The sequence below is a fragment of the Drosophila virilis genome, chromosome 5, assembly GCF_030788295.1.
Source record: "Drosophila virilis strain 15010-1051.87 chromosome 5, Dvir_AGI_RSII-ME, whole genome shotgun sequence".
Taxonomy (NCBI): Eukaryota; Metazoa; Arthropoda; class Insecta; order Diptera; family Drosophilidae; genus Drosophila; species Drosophila virilis.
The window spans coordinates 13,268,282-13,286,846 of record NC_091547.1 but is presented as its reverse complement, the minus strand read 5'-3'; the positions used below and the strand labels follow the sequence as shown (position 1 = coordinate 13,286,846).

The 18,565-nt window shown below is 47.5% G+C and overlaps 3 protein-coding genes across 4 annotated transcripts in view; all 3 read left to right on the top strand.

The window, feature by feature from the left end:
- The first annotated feature begins 25 nt into the window (after positions 1-25).
- atos (atos homolog atossa) lies at positions 26-14,411 on the top strand. Its single transcript, XM_002050090.4, has 8 exons — positions 26-549; positions 2,993-3,035; positions 6,461-7,797; positions 7,861-7,997; positions 9,071-10,445; positions 10,516-11,439; positions 11,514-11,842; positions 12,365-14,411. Exons 3-8 carry the CDS (start codon positions 6,580-6,582, stop codon positions 12,558-12,560), a joined length of 4,179 nt encoding a protein of 1,392 aa, XP_002050126.2. The 5' UTR covers positions 26-549; positions 2,993-3,035; positions 6,461-6,579; the 3' UTR covers positions 12,561-14,411.
- A 561-nt stretch (positions 14,412-14,972) lies between these two features.
- Positions 14,973-17,476, top strand: Egm (acyl-CoA dehydrogenase family member enigma). Its single transcript, XM_002050091.4, has 3 exons — positions 14,973-16,092; positions 16,186-16,510; positions 16,580-17,476. Exons 1-3 carry the CDS (start codon positions 15,020-15,022, stop codon positions 17,102-17,104), a joined length of 1,923 nt encoding a protein of 640 aa, XP_002050127.1. The 5' UTR covers positions 14,973-15,019; the 3' UTR covers positions 17,105-17,476.
- Positions 17,477-17,714: 238 nt separating this feature from the next.
- The window catches only part of tou (bromodomain adjacent to zinc finger domain 2B toutatis), a 46,841-nt gene continuing 45,990 nt past the window's right edge, over positions 17,715-18,565 (top strand). Inside the window, exon 1 of one of the 2 annotated variants that reach the window (XM_070210132.1) lies at positions 17,715-17,799. The gene's annotated coding sequence lies outside the window, so the exon portion shown is untranslated. Of the gene's footprint in view, positions 18,281-18,565 lie in introns of both variants that reach the window. The other variant, XM_032435953.2, reaches the window with a different exon arrangement.

Below are 18,565 nucleotides of genomic sequence, written 5' to 3'. Positions count from 1 at the left end.
GACGTTTGTTTTCTTTTATGTTTTGTTTCGCGTTCTCGTGTGGAGTAGACACACTAAAATAAATAGAGACAGAGCCAGAGAGAGAGAGAGAGAGAGACTGATACCCAAGCCGTTTTTGTTTGTTAATGTGTGTGCGTGTCTCTGCGTTTCTGTGAGCGTGTATGCGTGAAGCGAACGTTCTCCTTTTTTAACTCAATTCAATTCGATTCGATTCAATTCACGTTGAAAACGCAACGCAAAACCGTTGAAAATTCAAATGCTACGTTCAAATTTGGGATGCTGCTGCCGTTGTCAGCCGCTAAGAACTAAAACAAAGCAAACACATCATCAGCGACAACAACACCAGCAACAACAACAACACCAGCAACAACAACAACAGCAACGGCGACAAAAAACCGCAAACGCAGTAAAGAGTTAAAATTATGCCAGCCCAAAGAACAGTTGCAAAGCAGAATGCAAAGCAGAATTCAAAATTGAGCAAATTCTAAAGTTTTGAAAGCTACCATTGCCAGCAAAAGCGTGTTTAAAAGTTACATATTTCAGATAAAGGTTTGTATTTGTATAACTCTTTGTATATATATGTGTGAGTGTGTGTATGTGTGCTTGAATGTATGTATTGTTTAATTTACACGCGCTTGCATGCGTGTATGTATGCGTTCTATGTGACGTCGCTGTAGCCACTCAGCTGTGCGTTGCGCATGTGTTGGTGACGTAATACACTGGCAAAGAACGGCAATAACAGCGTAATAGCTAAAAAGCTTTTAAACTTGCCCACCCACATATGTGCAGACATGTATGTGTGTGTGTGTGTGAGTGTGAGTATGTATATATATATATATATATAATATAAAAATGACACACGCGGTTAAGCTTTTCAGTCAGCGTCAAAGTTGAATAATTGCAGATCGCACAAACACACACACACACACATACACACCTACAGATATACACTCTGGGAGACAATGCGACGCCCCCTTCAGCGTTGGCGTTGCGCTTGTATAACAAATAAATAACAGAAAAGTAATTCAAATATCGCTCCCGCTTGTTCGCTCGCTCCACTCCCTCAAATTACTTGAGCATGTGTGTGTGTGTGTGTGTCTCTCTCTCTCTCTCTCTCTTTGAGAGACTGAGTGTGTGTGTGTGTTGAAGTCAGGAAAAATACTCGGTTTTGAGTTTTTGTATTATAATTGACACACATTTTCTAATTGTGGCGTTAAGTCGTCGTTTTACCATATTTTCTTGCTCGCTCACACACACACACACACACACGCACGCGAATGAAACGTGGATCGTTTATCAAGCTGTCAACTTTGAGGCGCGGCGCTGCCAACTTGCGCCACAATCAGCTGTAACGGCACAGGTGTTAACAAGAGTAACCACATCGTCGTGCAGTTGTTGTAAGTTAGAGCTTTAGCCAGCAGCTGCTGTTCGTTAACTCGTGTACAGCGTCTGTCGCTGGCCTTGTGTAACTCGTCAGTTGATAAGAACATTAGATATAGAGCTCTCAGTTGCGCAACACCAGCTACACGCACACAAAGATACGCGAGCAGTGGCTGAAATATCAAGGTTAGATGCGAACCGGTTCAAGCCTAGATTATGTCGAGCCACTGATTGGAACCGTTACCCCACGAGTTTACAGTTGCACTTTTATTTTATATGCCAATTAGATTGAATACAGCTTTCTACTAATGTGTGTGTGTGCATACGTGTGCTTTATAGATAAGAGAATGCCCAAAAATGGAAAATCAAATGAGAGCCAGCCGCGAAATGAAAACACAAAACAAAACCGATTGCAAACAGCTGTTGTTAGCTTATACACACACACACACACAGAGACAGAGACCAATACATGCATGCACAGGGTATATATTATGTACATATAGATATGCTTAATATGTTTGCTTTCGTTTTGTTGGTGTCGCTTGATTGAGGCAATGTAAAACTGTAAAAGCCCAAGAAAGAGCACAAAAAAAAAACAAAAATTCGTCGCATCGCGTGTAATTTTATACGTGCGCAGTTTGTAATGTATGAGCAGAGAGCTGTGCATGTGTGCGTGTGTGTGTGTGCGAGACGCAGAATGGCAAAAACGAATGGAAAATGTTGTTGGTATTCCATAATCAAATATAGAGTAAGAAAGCGAAAGAATAACAAGTAAAAATAAAATCGAGCAATGCGCAGGAGGCATTGGCTCTGCTTTGCTTTCCGTCCACTTGGCTCGGTCGAGCGGTCATTTGCTTTTGCTCCTCTTCCTCTTCCTCCTACTGCTCCACCTCCTTCTACTGCTGCTCGACACGTTGCGTCAACTCAATGTTCTGAATGTGAATGTGCGTTTGCTCTCAATTTGCAAAGCGGCAGCATTTTGTATTTTTGGCTAAAAATAAAACAAGCACACACACACTCACACTCACTCACTCACACACACTCACTTACACACTTGTAAGTCATTGCGTCTTGTTGTCCTGTCCACTGTTCACCTCTCTCCTGGAGACGGCCCCCTCCCATTCGTTGAAGCGAGATGTACTCACGTGCTCACGTTACAGACAAAGAGGAAGAGCAAAAGTAAGCGCAACCTCTGCTGCTGCCGCTGCTTCTGCTGCTGCTGCTGCTTCTGCTGCTGCTGCTGCTGCTGCTGCCTTGTATTTGTTTACAATTTACCGTGAGGTTTTGTTTTTGCTTTTTCCATTTACTGCGCACATGTGAGTGACGCTCTGTATGTGTGTATGTGTATGTGTGCAAGGGAGAGTAGTTGTGTAAGAGAGAGAGAGAGAGCGCGCAAAACCGTGTAACTCTTTGACGGAGCATTGTGTAAGAAACAGGGTGTCTCAGTGTGACAATCTCTAACATTTGTGCTTGGCTATGATAATTAATTTATTCTCCATTTAATGGGCGCTATCTGAACAATGCCACATTATGTGCAAGTCTATATATCTTTATTCAGCAATTAATAATACCAATCAATTAACACACATTTATTCTCCCATTCTAATTGCAGCCCACAAAGCACAAATAATGGAATTTTAACAAAGTTACAAAAGGTAAGTGATGCTGATTTCGTATATCGAATGCAGAAACTTGAAATGTAATTGCAATTAGTAGAGACAATTAACTATAGAAACGCGACAAATAACAATTTGACGAACAGATAACAGTTGTTTAACAAAGAAAAAAAAAAACAGCTTTTTAATTAATGTTTTTTGCGTGGCAACTGTTAGTCGTTCATACCCATTTACATTTTTAAGTTTTCTTTGGTTTTCTTTGCTTTATTTTTTGATTTAAAAACCTTGAGTCGCTGTCTTACCTATGATATGTTGACATGCATGTGTGTGTGTGTGTGTGTGTGTGTGTGTGTGTGTGTGTGCACATACATAGATGTTGTTTATGTATTGCACCTCAAAGCGAACTCATAGCCGAAGGTGCGCCCCTTTGACTAGCCCACTGAAACGCAACGGTGGCTCAGCTGTGAAGCGCCAAGAGGCGGCAAAGAGGGCAAAGAGGGCTGTGGCTTCACGTGTACCCCCACCCCCATATATGTACATACATACATATATATGTATATGTACATAGATAGTTAGATAGATAGTTGGGTACTTTGTAAGGTCGACAACGAGGTCAACAGCGATTTCAAAAGATCTATTGTCTAATCAAAGTCATCTGCTACATAAATATATATACATATATATACATATATATATATATATATATATGTGTGTGTGTGTGTATGAGTGTACATGCAAGCGCATGCCTGTGTAATTATTGGGTAACGCGTGTAAAATGGCATTCAATATGAGTGAAAATAATAAAGATATATAGCAATAGATATCTGTATACATATATATGTATATATGTGCACATACATTGTGTGACATATCACGCGATATATGGCCGTCCGACTTGTCTTGATTACGTTGCGATGCGTCGTTGTCGTTTGTGAGACATATATGACACATTTGTGCAAAATGAATTGACAATTAAATGCAAGAGTTCTTGAATATAAATACCTGTTAACTTTATACCTGTACATGCATGCATGCATGCATATGCATGTGTGCGTGTGTGTGTGTATATGCAGATGTCATGACGCATTTGGCGGGGTGACTAAACAGACTAAATGGATGACATGTTTGAAAACTTTTCCATATCGTTGAACGCTTTTCGCTGCATTCGCCGACGTCGGCAGCGGTTCGGTTCATCCGTTGCCTTTGGCGCATTTCATAATCAAATGGCAGATCCAAATGCAAAGGAAGCAGCACTGGAGGGAGGGGGGGGGGGTGGTGGTGCAGCAGCTAAGCGAAAGGCGACGACAGCGTCGGAACTTGTTTCTCAAAGTTGCAACACTTTTTGCTTTTCAAATATACAATTGTGAACTGGTTTTTGTTGGCAGTTGACGGCAGCGCCATCTAGCGGCGACATTAGCTAGCATTAATGTATGTGTATGCATGTGCACATAGTTTACCTTTCACTGTTGCCACAGCTCTTTGTTTTGTTTTGTTTTCTTCCTTTCCGCAATTTGCATAACGGCGCACACACACACACGCACACACATCTCAATCAAATACATAAATGCAAATTTTGCAACACGCCTCAAAAAAAATGTGCAATGAATAAGCAGAACGCACTCAGCAAAACTAAAGAACACACATAGATAAACACACACACACATGCACACATATGTACACATTGACACACACACACAGACTCAGATTATTGCAAAATCAAAAGCATGCCAAGGACGGCAACCAAAGCGAAATTTAATTAGTTCACAATGAAAACAAAAAGTGCAATTGATCAAGTTTTGTTGCGGTCTGCCAAAATACCGTTCAGTTAACACTCGTACTCAGCTAGCAGAGCACACTCTCTCCCACACTCTCTCTCTCTCTCTCTGTCACTCCCTTAACAAACTGCCACGTTCAATTTTGTTACGTTCCGCAACAATTTGTAGAGCATTTCAACTGCGTCATATCTTGAAATGATTTATATCTGCCGTTTTCCTGGTGCCCAATCACATTTATTGTATATGCATACATATTTATGGTACATAAGATAAGTACATAAATAAAAGAAAACATAATTTATACAAAAAAAAAAAAAATAAAATAAAATAAAAGCGAAACAGCGATAATGTAATCAAATATTATTAAACTCCACGGCTGCTACTGTTGCGGTTATTGCTTTTTGGACTGTTACGTTCCATTCGCTTGCCCTCATTTTCGTACGTTTAGTTGTTGCTGTGTGTGTGTGTGTGTGTGTGTGTGTGTGTGTGAATGCGTGTCTATTGTGGGCCAAGTGTATATGTATGTAAATGTGCGCGAGCGACCATAAACAAAACTACTTACGCTCACATGCACGCTCAAATACGTGTGAGCAAACATTGCCAACTGATTGTGAGCCAGCCAACACAAAAATCATATGTTTTCTAATAGCGCTCGCACATATACACACACACTCACACACACACACACGGCATATACTCACCTCTCTTCCTCTCTCTTTGTATATATGTGTATACACCAATACACAGACAAATAGGCCTCGTCTCGCGCGCTAGTTATATATTGTGTATGCAGGTCAAGAAGAAACGCAAAAAACAAAAGCAAGAGTAAAGACAAACATGTTTACCAGTTGACTGAGACAGACAGAGAATGCGAGCGCGACAGAGAGGGCGCGTTTGTGCTCTCTGACATTTGTGTTGGTTTCGGCAACATGTTGCCAACGTTGGGCAACACATGCCTAAACAAGAAAAAAAAAAAACAAACAAACACAAATACGAACAGCTGTTTTCGTTGTGTGCTTGAGAATTGTTGCCAAGCGCGACTTGAGCACTTTTTTAGTGCCGCCGCCCCCCCCCCCCCTCCCCCCTCTGCTGATGCTTGACCTTCGAAACGTTGCAAATTGTTTATAAGAAGAAAAACTGCATGTTGCGCGCTAAGCCTGACTTTTAGTGCCAAATGACGTCATAGCGTTAGCAACATGTGTTGCTAAAGCTGCATTCACAAATGCATTGCCCGCCCCCCTTACGCTGCCACTCTGTTGTTCTGTGCTGTGACATGGCAACAGCTGCCTGATTAAGTAACGACCTGGTTGCCTGCTTTTTTGGGGGCCACATTGAGGCCGTGTTAGTGTGTCGCCGTCTGTAGAACGCAGGATCTGGGCCAAAGTAAATTCCATTAGCTTATGTAAAATGTGTGCACATATCAATGTACATTTGTATATGCTGAGGACCTTCACAGCATAATTCAATTTGACATACAGGGTGCCTCAGGTGACCCAGTTTCCATCAATAGTTGCTGACATTCAAGCTGTGAGTGCAGCCAATGCCATTTCGTGTAATACTTGATAGGAGACATATACATATGTATGTACATAGTCCGAGGACCTTGAAGAACCGAAAGGACTTGGTTTATGCTGCCTGCCATAAGATTCAATTCCATCGCTAATCACACACATCTTTCTTCTTCTGCAGTGTACTTCTGGTGCAGGTGCGAGAGGACGACAACCACATCTAAAAGAAGGGGAAGAGGATCAGTAGCAGAAGTATACGCCGGGAGAATTCAGTTGAGCGGACAGCAGAGGGAGGAGCACATGATACCCACTAGCGTCACCAACTCACCGCCAGCCGCTGGCTTGGCACAGAATGGAGCAGCTGCTGTTGGCGGCACTGCAGCAGCAGCAGCAGCAGCAGCAGCTGCTGCATCGACGGCGGCAGCACAGCAGAGCAACTACAACTCGATTGTGCTGGGCCTGGCCTCGCTTATACTGGAGGGCAGGCCCATAGCCGATGATGAGTACCAAGTGCAGCAGCAGCAGCAGCAGCGACAGCAACAGGTGACGCCAGCGACTAGCAGTGGTCGCCTCTCGCCACGCCCCTCCACATCGCGGGCAGCCATCAACATAACAACGAATCCGTATGCAGCCATGGCAAGTGGCACGCCCCGTTCCGCGTATACCCATGCTCACGGATACGGGCTCGCCTATGGACATGGTCAGGGACAGGGACAGGGATATGGTTATGGTGCCAGTGCCAGCGCAAGCAGCAGCAGCAGCAGCAGCAGCAGTGCCACGCATCAACGTTGGACGCAGAAGCTCTGCCAGCTGCGGCAGGTTTCGCCGGCGGCGCAGACTATGAGTGCCGAGCCGGAGCTCGTGTCACTGGCGATTAATGAGCTGAATGCGGATCGGGGCGATTTTGAGATTGTGCGTCGCGTCATGTTGAATCGTGCTGGAGGAGGTGGCGGAGGCGGAGGCGGAGGAGGTCTAGGGGGAGCAGCTGGAGAGCAGCTAGCTACAAATAACTCGAGTGCTGCCAGTTCACCCGGCTCCGGCTCTGATAATATTTTGCACTCGCTGCAATCGCTAGCCACGACCTGTCTGCGCGGCGGACCCGCTGTGTCCACCGAGACGCGACCCCTGAGCCTGGCCCTTGGCTTTGGCTCGCCGACAACAGCACCAACAACTGTGAGTGCCGCCAGTCTGCTGGACTACAACTGCAGCCGGACAATGCCTGGCGGCAGCGGATCACCAGGGGGCGGAGGAGGATACGGGCTGGGAGGAGGAGGAGGAGGAGTAGCAGTTGTAGGAGGAGTAGGAGTAGGATTAGGAGGTGCAGCAGCCACATCAACAGCCACTGCCAGCAACAACGCAACTGGAGCCGGATGCGGAAACGGAACCAGCTCCAGCTGCACCACGCGGCCCAAACACGGGCCACACTGTGATCAGTTCCTCAGAAAGATGGGCCTCGCCAAGGGCGAGTCTGCCGACGCTGAGGAGCATTTCTGTGATATGTCTTACGTAAATATAACCGTGAGTAATCCAGAGTCATCTCTTCCACATGCAATTATCTAATATTCTGTTTCGTTCTTGCAGTGTTCCCGCTGGCGTGCCCACTGCATGAAGATGGAGGCCATCCTGGCGCGCCGGGAGCCCGTCTGCATCGAGGTGTATCTGGGCCCCGCTGGCCACAAGATTCTGCTGGAGCAGTGGATCATCAGCGGCAAGGAGAAGTAAGTGTGATGCCGATCAACAAAGTTCTCATATTAGGCTGTAGTTCATGTTTGAACGATCTTGAAAATCGCAGATTGAATTTGTAAAGATACAAATCCATACGAACTACAGTTGTTTCATGCAATAACTCAATTTTCAAAGAATCCTTAACAACAAACAATCCATGACAACTTTACGATGCAGCGCTCCGATCTGCCTGAATCTGAATCAATGCCACATTTCCGCACTCATCAGTTCCATGCCTCCATGCGCAGTTCCGCACTACTCCAATCAAACACAGATGGACGCATTTTCGATCCTAAAAAGTATTTATATATATATTGTTGAACGGACAGCATCAAGAGTCGCGTCGGATACTTTAAAAGTTAGCGGGGTTCCTCCCTTAGAACATAGCATAATGCCTAAACTTAGCTTAGAATTATAATGCAGTTGTGATTCTGCTTTCCAGACAAATCTTCAAGGAATAAACACGGAAGTTTTTAAGGGACCAGGCAGCAGTAAAACCTATCTCCAAGTCGAGCACTTTTATTTCTTACCTATTCAACTTTGCATAAGCCCAGTTCCATCTAGCTTCTAAATTTATATCTATCTCCAGTTTCTAGAAATTATTATTCCACCCGCAACTAAAATTTAAAATTTACTGCAGCAGCTTATCTCGTTTAAAATGTCTGAAAATATCTATTAAAATAGTTCGAAATGTGCAATTAACACAAATTACTTAATTAATTATTAAGCAGTCCGTTAATCAGATGGTCAGATCAGTTGGTCAGATCGAACTTTTTTAAATATATATGTGGTATATGCACGTCATATATATGGTACACACATATGTCTATTGCGTAGAAATCTGACAGTAGAGATTTGAATAATGTTTCCGTTTGACTTTAAGACTTTAGCTGCCATCCCAATTCCAATCCCAATGCCAAGTCCTAGTCCTGGTCTACGCGGCGCTCTTGATGTGTTTAGAGATCAAAGCATTGTTAAATTCGGTTTCATTTGATTTCCATAATCTTGTTTGCGTACTTCGTTTCTTGCTAATGCTGAAACTTGTTTTGTTTGCCCATCCCCGCAGAGTGCCGCCGCCGACGATGACGCTGCCGTCGCTGTGCAGCGCGATTCGCAGCCAGCTTTACTTTTCACAGATCGTGGCCTGGTGCGATCTGCTGCGCAAGTGCGATCCCTCGGTCTATGACAGCGGGCGCGTCATCTTTGCCAATGGCGGCGGCAGCAGCACGGCCGGAGATCTGGCCGGGCACAGTGCCTCGACGAGCTCGGCTGCGGCTGGGACGCGACGGCCGCGTCTCAACATCTTCTACAGGATCCGGCCACATGACCTGAGCTGCGCGAATGGCAACCACAACGATGGCGGCTTCAGTGCCAAGGCGAACGTGCACAACTTTCCGCACGTGAACATTGCCGAGAACTTCAGCGTGGCGGTCTGCGTCAAGAGTCTTCCGCGCTTCAACGGCGGCCTGCCGCACGTTTCGCCTGCGGTGTCCAAGCCGCGCACACAGCGAGCCGAGCCGGCGGCCAGCACGCCCACAGGCGGCGGGGGCATGTGCGCGGCCACGCCTACCGGACTGGGCGCACGGATTGCCATCAGCACAACGCCGCCGGCAAGCAGCTGTGATAAGTTTGGAGCTAGGCACCAGCAGGAGCGGGAAGCTGAGGCAGGAGCGGCGGCAGAGGAGGACGGAGCTCGCGATGATTTGGACGGTCATCGGGAAAGGCAGCTGCAAAAGTATCGCAAGCGTATGCAGCGCCGGGACAAGAAGCGTGAACGCAAGCCCTCGGATCAGTTGGAGCACATGGAACCCATGGACGAGGGCAACGAGGAGACGCAAACGCAAGCAATGGTCCTGACGCTGACGGCGCCGCGTCGCATCGCGATGATCTCGACGGGCACACAGACCTCGCTGAGCAGCTGCCAGCAGTGCGGCAGCGAGAAGACCCTGCTCTGCCTCAATTGCAGCGCCGACGATGCCGAGCCGAGGACTGGGCGCGATGATAATGATGACGGCGACGACACTAGCGCCTCGGAAATGGAGGACTCGTCCAGCTGCAGCCTCAGCAGCTCCGATCTCATTGTGGGCACACCGCGCAACAAGGCCGAGCTGCTGCTCCAGGCCATACAGCGCACGCCAAAGAACCGAAAGCCCACACCAAAAGCAGCAGCAGCAGCAGCAGCAGCGGCAGCAGCAGCGTCTAACGATCTCAAAGCTGGAATAGTGCAACAGGGCCAGAGTCGAAACCAGAACAACAACCAGCTGAAGCCAGCGCCAACTAGCGGGTGTCAGGTGTGCAAGCGCCAGAAGACACAGCACAATTTTGGCGCAGGCAAGGCGACTCCAAAGGAGACGGAGTTGCCGTCGAACGGAACGAACGGTCACGTGGCAGATAACGAAGGCGAGGGCGCCGACAACAGCATGGATCAGGAGTTAGAAGAGGTAAACAGACACAGCATAATGACCATAATGACCTTGCTTTGCTAACCTACTCCCATTCTCATTCCCGCAGAGCGCATCGACCAAGCTGACGCCGAACATTGATCGCTGCTCACTGAACGCTGGCCAGGAACGCTGTCAGACGCCAACAGATGTGGCTGGCTGTGCCATGGATGAGCGCATTGTGGTGCAGTTCAAGACGCCCATCAGTCATGTGCCGCTCAAGCTGCAGGAGTTCCAGACGCAGTCGCAGTCGCAGCCGCAGCAGCAGCAGCAGCAGCCACTTTATCAGCAGCAGCTGCCGCCGTTGACGGGGCAGCCGACAAAGGCGCCCAATCAGCTGCGACTGAATTGCAGCGGCGGCTTGCTGGACAGGGAGACGCCGCCGCCGTTGCTGTCGCCGCTGCTGCGCAAGGCACTGCCCAAAGTCAATTTGACGACGATCTTCTGCAGCAGCTCGGCGCCCATTACCATTGACAGCGGTCTGGCATTTTGCTTTGAGCCGCCAGCGCTGAGCTATGCCCACACGCAGTCGCAATCACAGTCGCTGCTGACACCGCCGGAGGCGTCCAATTTGCCCGTGCAGAAGTCCTACTCGGCCCCGACGCTGCCCAATGCGCTGTCGGTGTCGCCGCGCTTCGCCAAGCAGGCGGCGTTCTACAAGCGTCGCTCGCGACATCTGAGCGACCGGTCGGACCGCAGCTCGCTGGGCTCCGATGAGCAGCTGTCGGACGAGGATCTCGAGTCGGGCATGTGCAGTCCGGCGGGCTCGCCGCTCAAGACGCGAGCGCGTCTAGCGACACAGTTCGGGGGGCGACCGCTGCTGGGCAACCTGGAGGAGTCGCTGCTGCAGAAGCGTTTGCTGCCCAAGATCGAAGTGGCCGGCTTTCGTCTGCAGCTGGGCGCCTCGGGTGGCTTCTGTCCCACACAGCTGACCATTCCGGCCTCCTCGTACTTCTACGAGCTGCACGGCGAGACGCTCAGCACGCCCTATCTGGTGCGTATCCTACCCAGCACTGGCTGCTGCTCTGCCTGATCCACTTAACAACCATTCTTTTTGGCTAATTGCAGTGCGAAATTCGATTGCCCCGCAAAGGTTACTTTGTGCCGCGATCGGGCACTGTGCAAGCGACGCTTCTGAATCCCATGGGCACTGTGGTGCGCATGTTTGTCATACCCTACGACATGCGCGACATGCCGCCACTGCATCGCACCTTTATACGTCAGCGCATCCTCGCCGAGGAGCTGCCCGGCGCCAATCCTTGCGGCGGCGGCATCATCATGCAGCCACAACGGGAAAGGGAGCCGGGCAGCCCAACAGCCATGAGCACCACCAGCAAACTGGGTCACTTCATCAGTGCCGAGCAGATGAAGCGACTGCGCTACTCTATACACCTGAGGTCAGTAAACCTGATGGGATAGCAATGGGCAAAAGGCAGGGAAATCGGGCTGAGTTAAACTTGAAAATATAACACCTTCATCGAATACCTGTTTCAAGTTTCGGAGAAAATTTAAGCTATTCCAACATATTCTTCCGATTTTTCATTGAGTACGTCGAGATAGGATTGCATTTTTTTCCAAAACATGCCACGACACAATTTCTAGCCTGGCTTTTCATCTGGCTTTTCCTACGTTACACGACATGCCAGCTGAATAAGTTCAGGTATGGCTTCTCATCTGGCTTTTCCTACTTTTCACGACATACCAGCCGTTCTTCAAAACCCAGACGAATGAATACCGACGTGTTTATATTGCCTTTGGTTCGGGCAATTGAAATTTGTAAACTCAAAGTTTTCAACAAGCCAGGATTTGAATCAGCGAAACTGACTAGCGCTGGGAAGGAATCCGTGAATCATTGTCTAGCTTAGATTCACTTTAATTTCTAGTCAAATGTTTAACTCTTTGATCTTTGTGCATCGCAGGTTCCAGACATCGCGCTCCGGCCGCCTTTCGCTGCACACGGACATTCGTCTGCTGATCTCAAGACGGACGGACTGCGATACGGCGGCGGCGCACGCCAAGGGCATGGTGGAGGCGCCCAATGAGCTGGTGACGGACACGCTGATGCCGACCGAGCCCAGGTACAGTGCGCGCCAGGAGAGTCCCGGCAAGATTTAGTAGTTGCTGAGCGCCCTGGGCGTGGCATGTGTCAACGGCAACTGCGGCGGCAACCTTGTGCGGCGCCTGTGGAAGCAGCTGCAGGCGCGCTGGCAACTCTGGCAGCAATGCCCCAAGTATCAACTGTAGAGCATCGAAAATTGGGCAGTTCTCTGGACAAGCTTAACAACGGGAATCGAGACAAATTTCCGACCAGACGCTGTTTTATTCTCTGTCTCTCTCTCTCTGTCCCCACGCCCAACACCCCACCACAACTCTGTTTAAGTCAGTTTAAGGCCTCTAGTTTGAATTTTTGAAAATTGTGTTAATGCTAAGCAGAAAGAACATTGCGATGTGCAACAACAACAACCTAAAGATTAATGCCTCTACTCTCTCTGTCTCTCTCTCTCTCTCTCTCTCTCTCTATTTCTCTCGCTTTGTGAAGGGGCCAACCACAAGAAAAACAAGCAAATATCTCAATTTACACTGAATCCCTGAGGATACACATTATTTTGGAAAGGAGCAGCAGCTCCGCATAGCAATACTAAGATGTAGTTACAACCAATCATATGCAATACGAGTATATAGAAACGAGTGCGAGTGAATAACTAGCGTGTCTGAGTGAGAATGTGAATATATATATGTGAATGTGAATGTATTCAGTGAGCAATCAGAGCTAGCAGCACAGCAGCCAGTTGCAAGCGAGGGTCAATCAGTCAATCAGTCAATCAGCGAGCTGTAAGCAGAGAGAATCCAATCGAATTCTGAGCTAGATCTAGTCTCTCACAGAATGAGGAAGCACTGCTTTATTTCTAAAACATTTTTAGGGAAATCGCAATGAGTTTTCCTAGCTTAGATCCTGCCCAGCTTAACTGACGAATAAGTTTTCGTATGCATAATCCTTTATAAATGCGTATGTAGAGCTTAGAAATGCAATCGATTAAATGTGTTCAAAGGAAAATTTAAAGTGAAAACAGAAACAGAATTTGGGATGTTGTGCTTGCGGCTGTGTGTGTGAGTGTGTGTGTGTGAAAGAGTGTGTGTTGGCCAGCTCATATCGATCGTTGTTGTTAGCGTTTAGTGTGCGATTTTCAGTCTAGTTTTCCAATCAGATTCCAATTGAATTTTCCGAGCCCTTGTTTTTGAATTTCCCTTTAGTTTCTTTTTTTTTTTTGTTTCTTCTGAGTTTTGCGTGTCTTTGAAAGCGTGCCTGTGATACGATATGAGCTGTCCGTTGAGGTATTTCAATAACATAGGGCTTTAGTTAAATACAATTAAACAGTTTTGTTTGTTTGTTTTATTTGTTTATTACAACAAATGCAATTTACATTGTAATTAGTTTGTTTTTGTTCTCATCTCTTCTGTGTGTGCTTTAACACATATGCAATAAGTGCTTGAAACATATATGTAAATAGTTTGTTTCCAATTGGAGCGGGACTAATCAGTGCCGATATTTCCAATTGGTCCACTTGATAGTTTGATCGAGCAGCTTTCAAGCACAACTGTACTTCAATAGTATGCTATAGATTTGTATGTATGTATGTATGTACATACGTCTGTGTTAAATTCTAATACTAAACTCTAATTTCCATTGATACCTGACTATAAACTACGTATAACTAACTACCGCTATTAACAAATTTTCAATCTAGCTGGTATACAAATTAAACAATAAAGCAATAAGAAACAAAATGACAAAAAAAAACAAAAACAAAAACAAATAAATAAAACAGTTCCACACGCGAACAAGTGAAACTAACACGAAAAACAGAAGAATATAAAAATAATAATAAACAAAAGTGAATACACAACACACTAAAACAAAAAAAAAAAAAAACAACAAATCTTTCTTTATTTGTTCAATTGTTTTAAGTAGAGAGCTTAATGTGCCCAGTCAATAGCAATTATATAACACCAATATACAAAATGAATCAAATAAAGGGTTTTGTGTTTTTAATCCAAATGACAAAACAACTGTTTAATCAATATTTAATGTATATTCAGAATGTTATTATTTTTAAGGTTAAGTAAAGTACACACATGTATATTTGTATCATGATAAGGCCCTGAATATTGTATGGAACATTTAAATAAGGCGAACGACAGGCTAGAAGGCTTGCAGTTCTAAATTGGATACGATTTAAAAATTCGTTAGAAAAACGATTACAAAAATAATCGCTTTGCTATATCGATAGCTCGCGATGGTGCATTAGTGCAGCTAGAGATGAGCAATATTGTGGCGCTCGAATTATCGTATGCTTATAAGCAAGTTTAATACTACAAAATTGTGTTACGTTTGTCACTATGTTTATTTGCAAAAATAACGTACATTAAGTTATTTGTATTTAAATACCAAAACATGTCACAACGATGGCACTCAGTTACTCGATACTATCGGTTACTTGCGCTAGCGCGCACGTAAATATAAATATGGATTGCCCATCTCTATTGCCGCTGCACATTACATTACCTAATTCAAGATGCGCTACAATTTGTTTTCGCGTGCCGTCAGATTATTGAATCAGAATCAGAGCAAAAGCGGAACATTTCGGTTGGCACGCGGAGCGGGCAGCAAAGCAACCACCGCCAGCAGCAGCAGCATCCATGCACAGCCGCGGGGTGGCAATGCACAGGCACCGGAGGAGGTGTCGCCGGCAGAGCAGCAGGGTCTGCCGGCACGTGAACCGCTGGTGAAGAACTTCTTTGTGGGCATTACGGACAAGGAGCTGCTCGGCTATCCAGAGGTCATAGCGCGCGAGGAGATGGCCAGCTTGCAGAACGCGCTGCTGCCGCTGAAGAATTACTTTGCGGAGGAACAGCCCGGACAGCTGGCGCTGGACAGCCTGAAACAGCTCGGCCTGTACGGGCTGAACGTGCCCACAGACTACGACGGCAGGGGTTACAGATGGAGCGCCAGCCTCATGGCCAGTGAGCCGGAATCGGCACACACCAGCCTGGCGCTCGGCCTGCAGTCGCATCGCGTCGTTGTGGACATGCTGCGCGAGCTGGGCACGCCGGAGCAGCAGCAACGCTACCTGCCAGCCCTGGGCAGTGGCCAGCTCATAGGCACCGACGCCATCTTCGAGTACACGCCGCCCGAGGATGACTTCTTTGGCACACAAGCCATCTACAACTCGGACGCAGGCACCTGGTCGCTGTCTGGCGAGAAGGCGTTTGTGGTTGTGGCGCCCGCCGGCACACGGCAATTGTTTCTCGTGCTGGCACAGACACAGCGCATAAATGTGCCCGGCGATGTGGGCCGTGGCTCCACATTCTTTCTGGTCGATGCCCAGCAGCCGGGCGTGCGTCTGGGCGAGCTGCACGCGACCTTCGGCTGCCGCGAGGCGCCCATGCGACGCATCCACTTCGACAGGGTGCAGCTGAGCGAGCAGCAGATCCTGGGCATCTGCTACGAGGGCAACCGGCACTCGGAGCTGCTCGTACGCTTCGCCCGTCTGCGCAGCAGTCTCCTGGGCATCGCACTGTCCAAGCGGCTGCTCAACCAGCTGACAACGTTCAGCGTGGAGACAACACAGTGCGGCGTCCAGATCAAGTGAGTGGCCACGTATCAATGAGTCCTGATTAGACTGCACCTATTATGTACCATAAAGGAATCACACAGATTTTAATTCAAATGTCCTTGCAGAGATCTGGAGCTGACGCGCGTGAATCTGGCGCAGGGCATGTGCTCCGTCTATGCCATGGAGAGCATGCTCTATTTGACGGCCGGCCTGCTGGACGAGTTCCATGGACAGGATGTGACGCTCGAGAGCGCCATCACCAAGTACTACACACTGCAGCAGCTGTACGCGATTTCCACGCAGAATCTGAGCCTTCTGGGACCCGGCAGCCTGCACAGCGGGCAGCCGGCGGAGCGGGCGCTGCGGGACAGTGCACAGCTGTGCACGCAGGGCGAATCCCTGAGCACGCTGAGCATGTTCATCGCGTTGTCTGGCCTGCAGCATGCCGGCGTGAGTAGCGAGAGCAGCTTGGAACATGTTGTTCCCTGGCCTAATTCCCATTTGATTTCCTTTGTATAGCAACGGATGAATGAGGGCGTGCGCAAGTCGCGCAATCCATTGTTCCATCCCGGACACATATTCGGCAAATTCCTGAGCACGGCCAGCTTGGAGAGTCCCAAGACGCGCATGCAGCTGGCCGAGCATGTGCATCCCTCGCTCGAGGCGGCCGCACAGTGCATTGAGCATTCGGTGGCGCGCCTTCACATGGCCGTCGAGATAATGTTCACCCGGCATGGCAACGCGATTGTGGAGCGTCAGAGCGAACTGCAGCGTCTGGCCAACATCTCCACCGCAATTTACGCAATGTGGGCGAGCACCGCCCGCGCCTCCCGCTCCTACTGCATTGGCCTGCCGCTGGCCGATCACGAGCTGCTGACCGCCAACGCCATCTGCACCCAGGGCAGCGCCGATGTGCTGCGCCTTGCCATGGAGATCCTCAATGGCAACTACGTGAACAACGACAACAACCTGATCCGGCTCTCCACGCAGGTGGCCAAGAGCAAAGGCTACTTCGCCGTGCATCCGCTCACCTTTAACTTTTAAGTGTTGATCCTCTCCAGACCTTAAACCTAAACTCTTAACAAACTTATGCAATTGTGCGCTTTCTTATTGGAATCATCTTTAATATTGAGCATATAAGTGAGCGTTCTAATTGGAATTGTGTTTAAATATTGAGTGTGCATATTTATGCCTTATACCCCTTTGATAGTCCCTTTTAAGGGTATTATAATTTTGTCATAAAATGTGTAACACCTGGACACGTCTCTGACCCCATAAGGTATAAACATATCTCAGTTTGGTTAAAAGAGGGCAACAGATTGTCACACACACACACATGCACTCAAAAAGAGTTTCCACTCAAACAGCTAACAGCCTCTGTTTAATAAAGTGCTTGAATGCAGCCATACATACATACGTACAATATTGAGTCTTGAGAGTTATTGAGCGCAGTTTTTTGCTCATTCGGTTAAATAAACTCAACACTTAATTTGGAAACAACAACAAAAATGCTCAAAGTCGGCTCAGTCGCACTCTCTATACTCTCGCTGCTCGCTGCTCGCGCTCACGCTGTCGCTCTTTCGGGCAGCGCTGCCGACGTTCGACGCCCGACGCATCCAATTCCATTTTATTTCATTTTCCATGGCATTGCATCGGTTCATTTTCGTTTCGGTTGTCGTGCGGTTCGCGCGCGGTTTTAATATCGGCAGTGAGAAGTGCGAAAAGTATTTGTTGCAACTGTAAGCATTATTTTTAATTTACAAATTATACATACTAAGTGCAGTGGAAACTTGCGCAAAACGCTGCATGTCTGGCATTTGTGGGCGGCTGCATTTGTGACAGTTGCTTGCGACAGCGGCGCATGGGAAGAAATTTTTCAAAGGCAAAGCAGAAGAAAAACGCCCACGGCGAAAATTATTGCTCCGTAGCGACGTGTGTGTTTATGCATGTGTATATATATATATGTGTGTGTGTGTGTGTGCGAAACAAGAAGAATAAGTGAATTGAGCGTATAAAATTGTTTGCCAAAAGGGAAAGGCGATGAAAATCAATTGGGAATTGCGTACAGGCCAAAAGCTACGCAATCGCCCAATTTTACGTGTGTGAGACAAGCAGACAACAAACAAAACACGAAAGTGCGCAACAAAGAGGGGCCAGCGATAAGCGAACAGCAGCCGTCGGCGCCGCAGCGGCTCTTAACCAGCGTTTTACGTGTTACAGGTAAACTTTTTCCACAAGACGCCAATCCGGCCGCATTGCTCATCAAATTTTACCCCAAAATGTGGGGTGTTACGCACAAATTCAATTCTTATACGCACTTTTTGCCGGCTCGCAAAAGTCGTTGGTCTCTTGTGATGGTGGGGTAGAGGGGGGAGGGGGGATGGGCAACTATTGCAATAATGCGAAACAAAGCACACAGGCACACAAGGGGAATTGAACTGCTCTCAAAAGTGGGCAGGGGCAGGGGTTACCCGTAAAAAAAATGGAATGCCTCAAAAACTGAGA

Bases quoted from the DNA above. Each gene is read 5' to 3' on its own strand.
- atos (XM_002050090.4), top strand. From the start codon at position 6,580: ATGATACCCACTAGCGTCACCAACTCACCGCCAGCCGCTGGCTTGGCA. The intron at 11,440-11,513 runs GTGCGTATCCTA...GGCTAATTGCAG, and splicing joins CGCTCAGCACGCCCTATCTG to TGCGAAATTCGATTGCCCCG. The intron at 11,843-12,364 runs GTCAGTAAACCT...TGTGCATCGCAG, and splicing joins CGCTACTCTATACACCTGAG to GTTCCAGACATCGCGCTCCG.
- Egm (XM_002050091.4), top strand. From the start codon at position 15,020: ATGCGCTACAATTTGTTTTCGCGTGCCGTCAGATTATTGAATCAGAAT. The intron at 16,093-16,185 runs GTGAGTGGCCAC...ATGTCCTTGCAG, and splicing joins CAGTGCGGCGTCCAGATCAA to AGATCTGGAGCTGACGCGCG. The intron at 16,511-16,579 runs GTGAGTAGCGAG...TCCTTTGTATAG, and splicing joins CTGGCCTGCAGCATGCCGGC to CAACGGATGAATGAGGGCGT.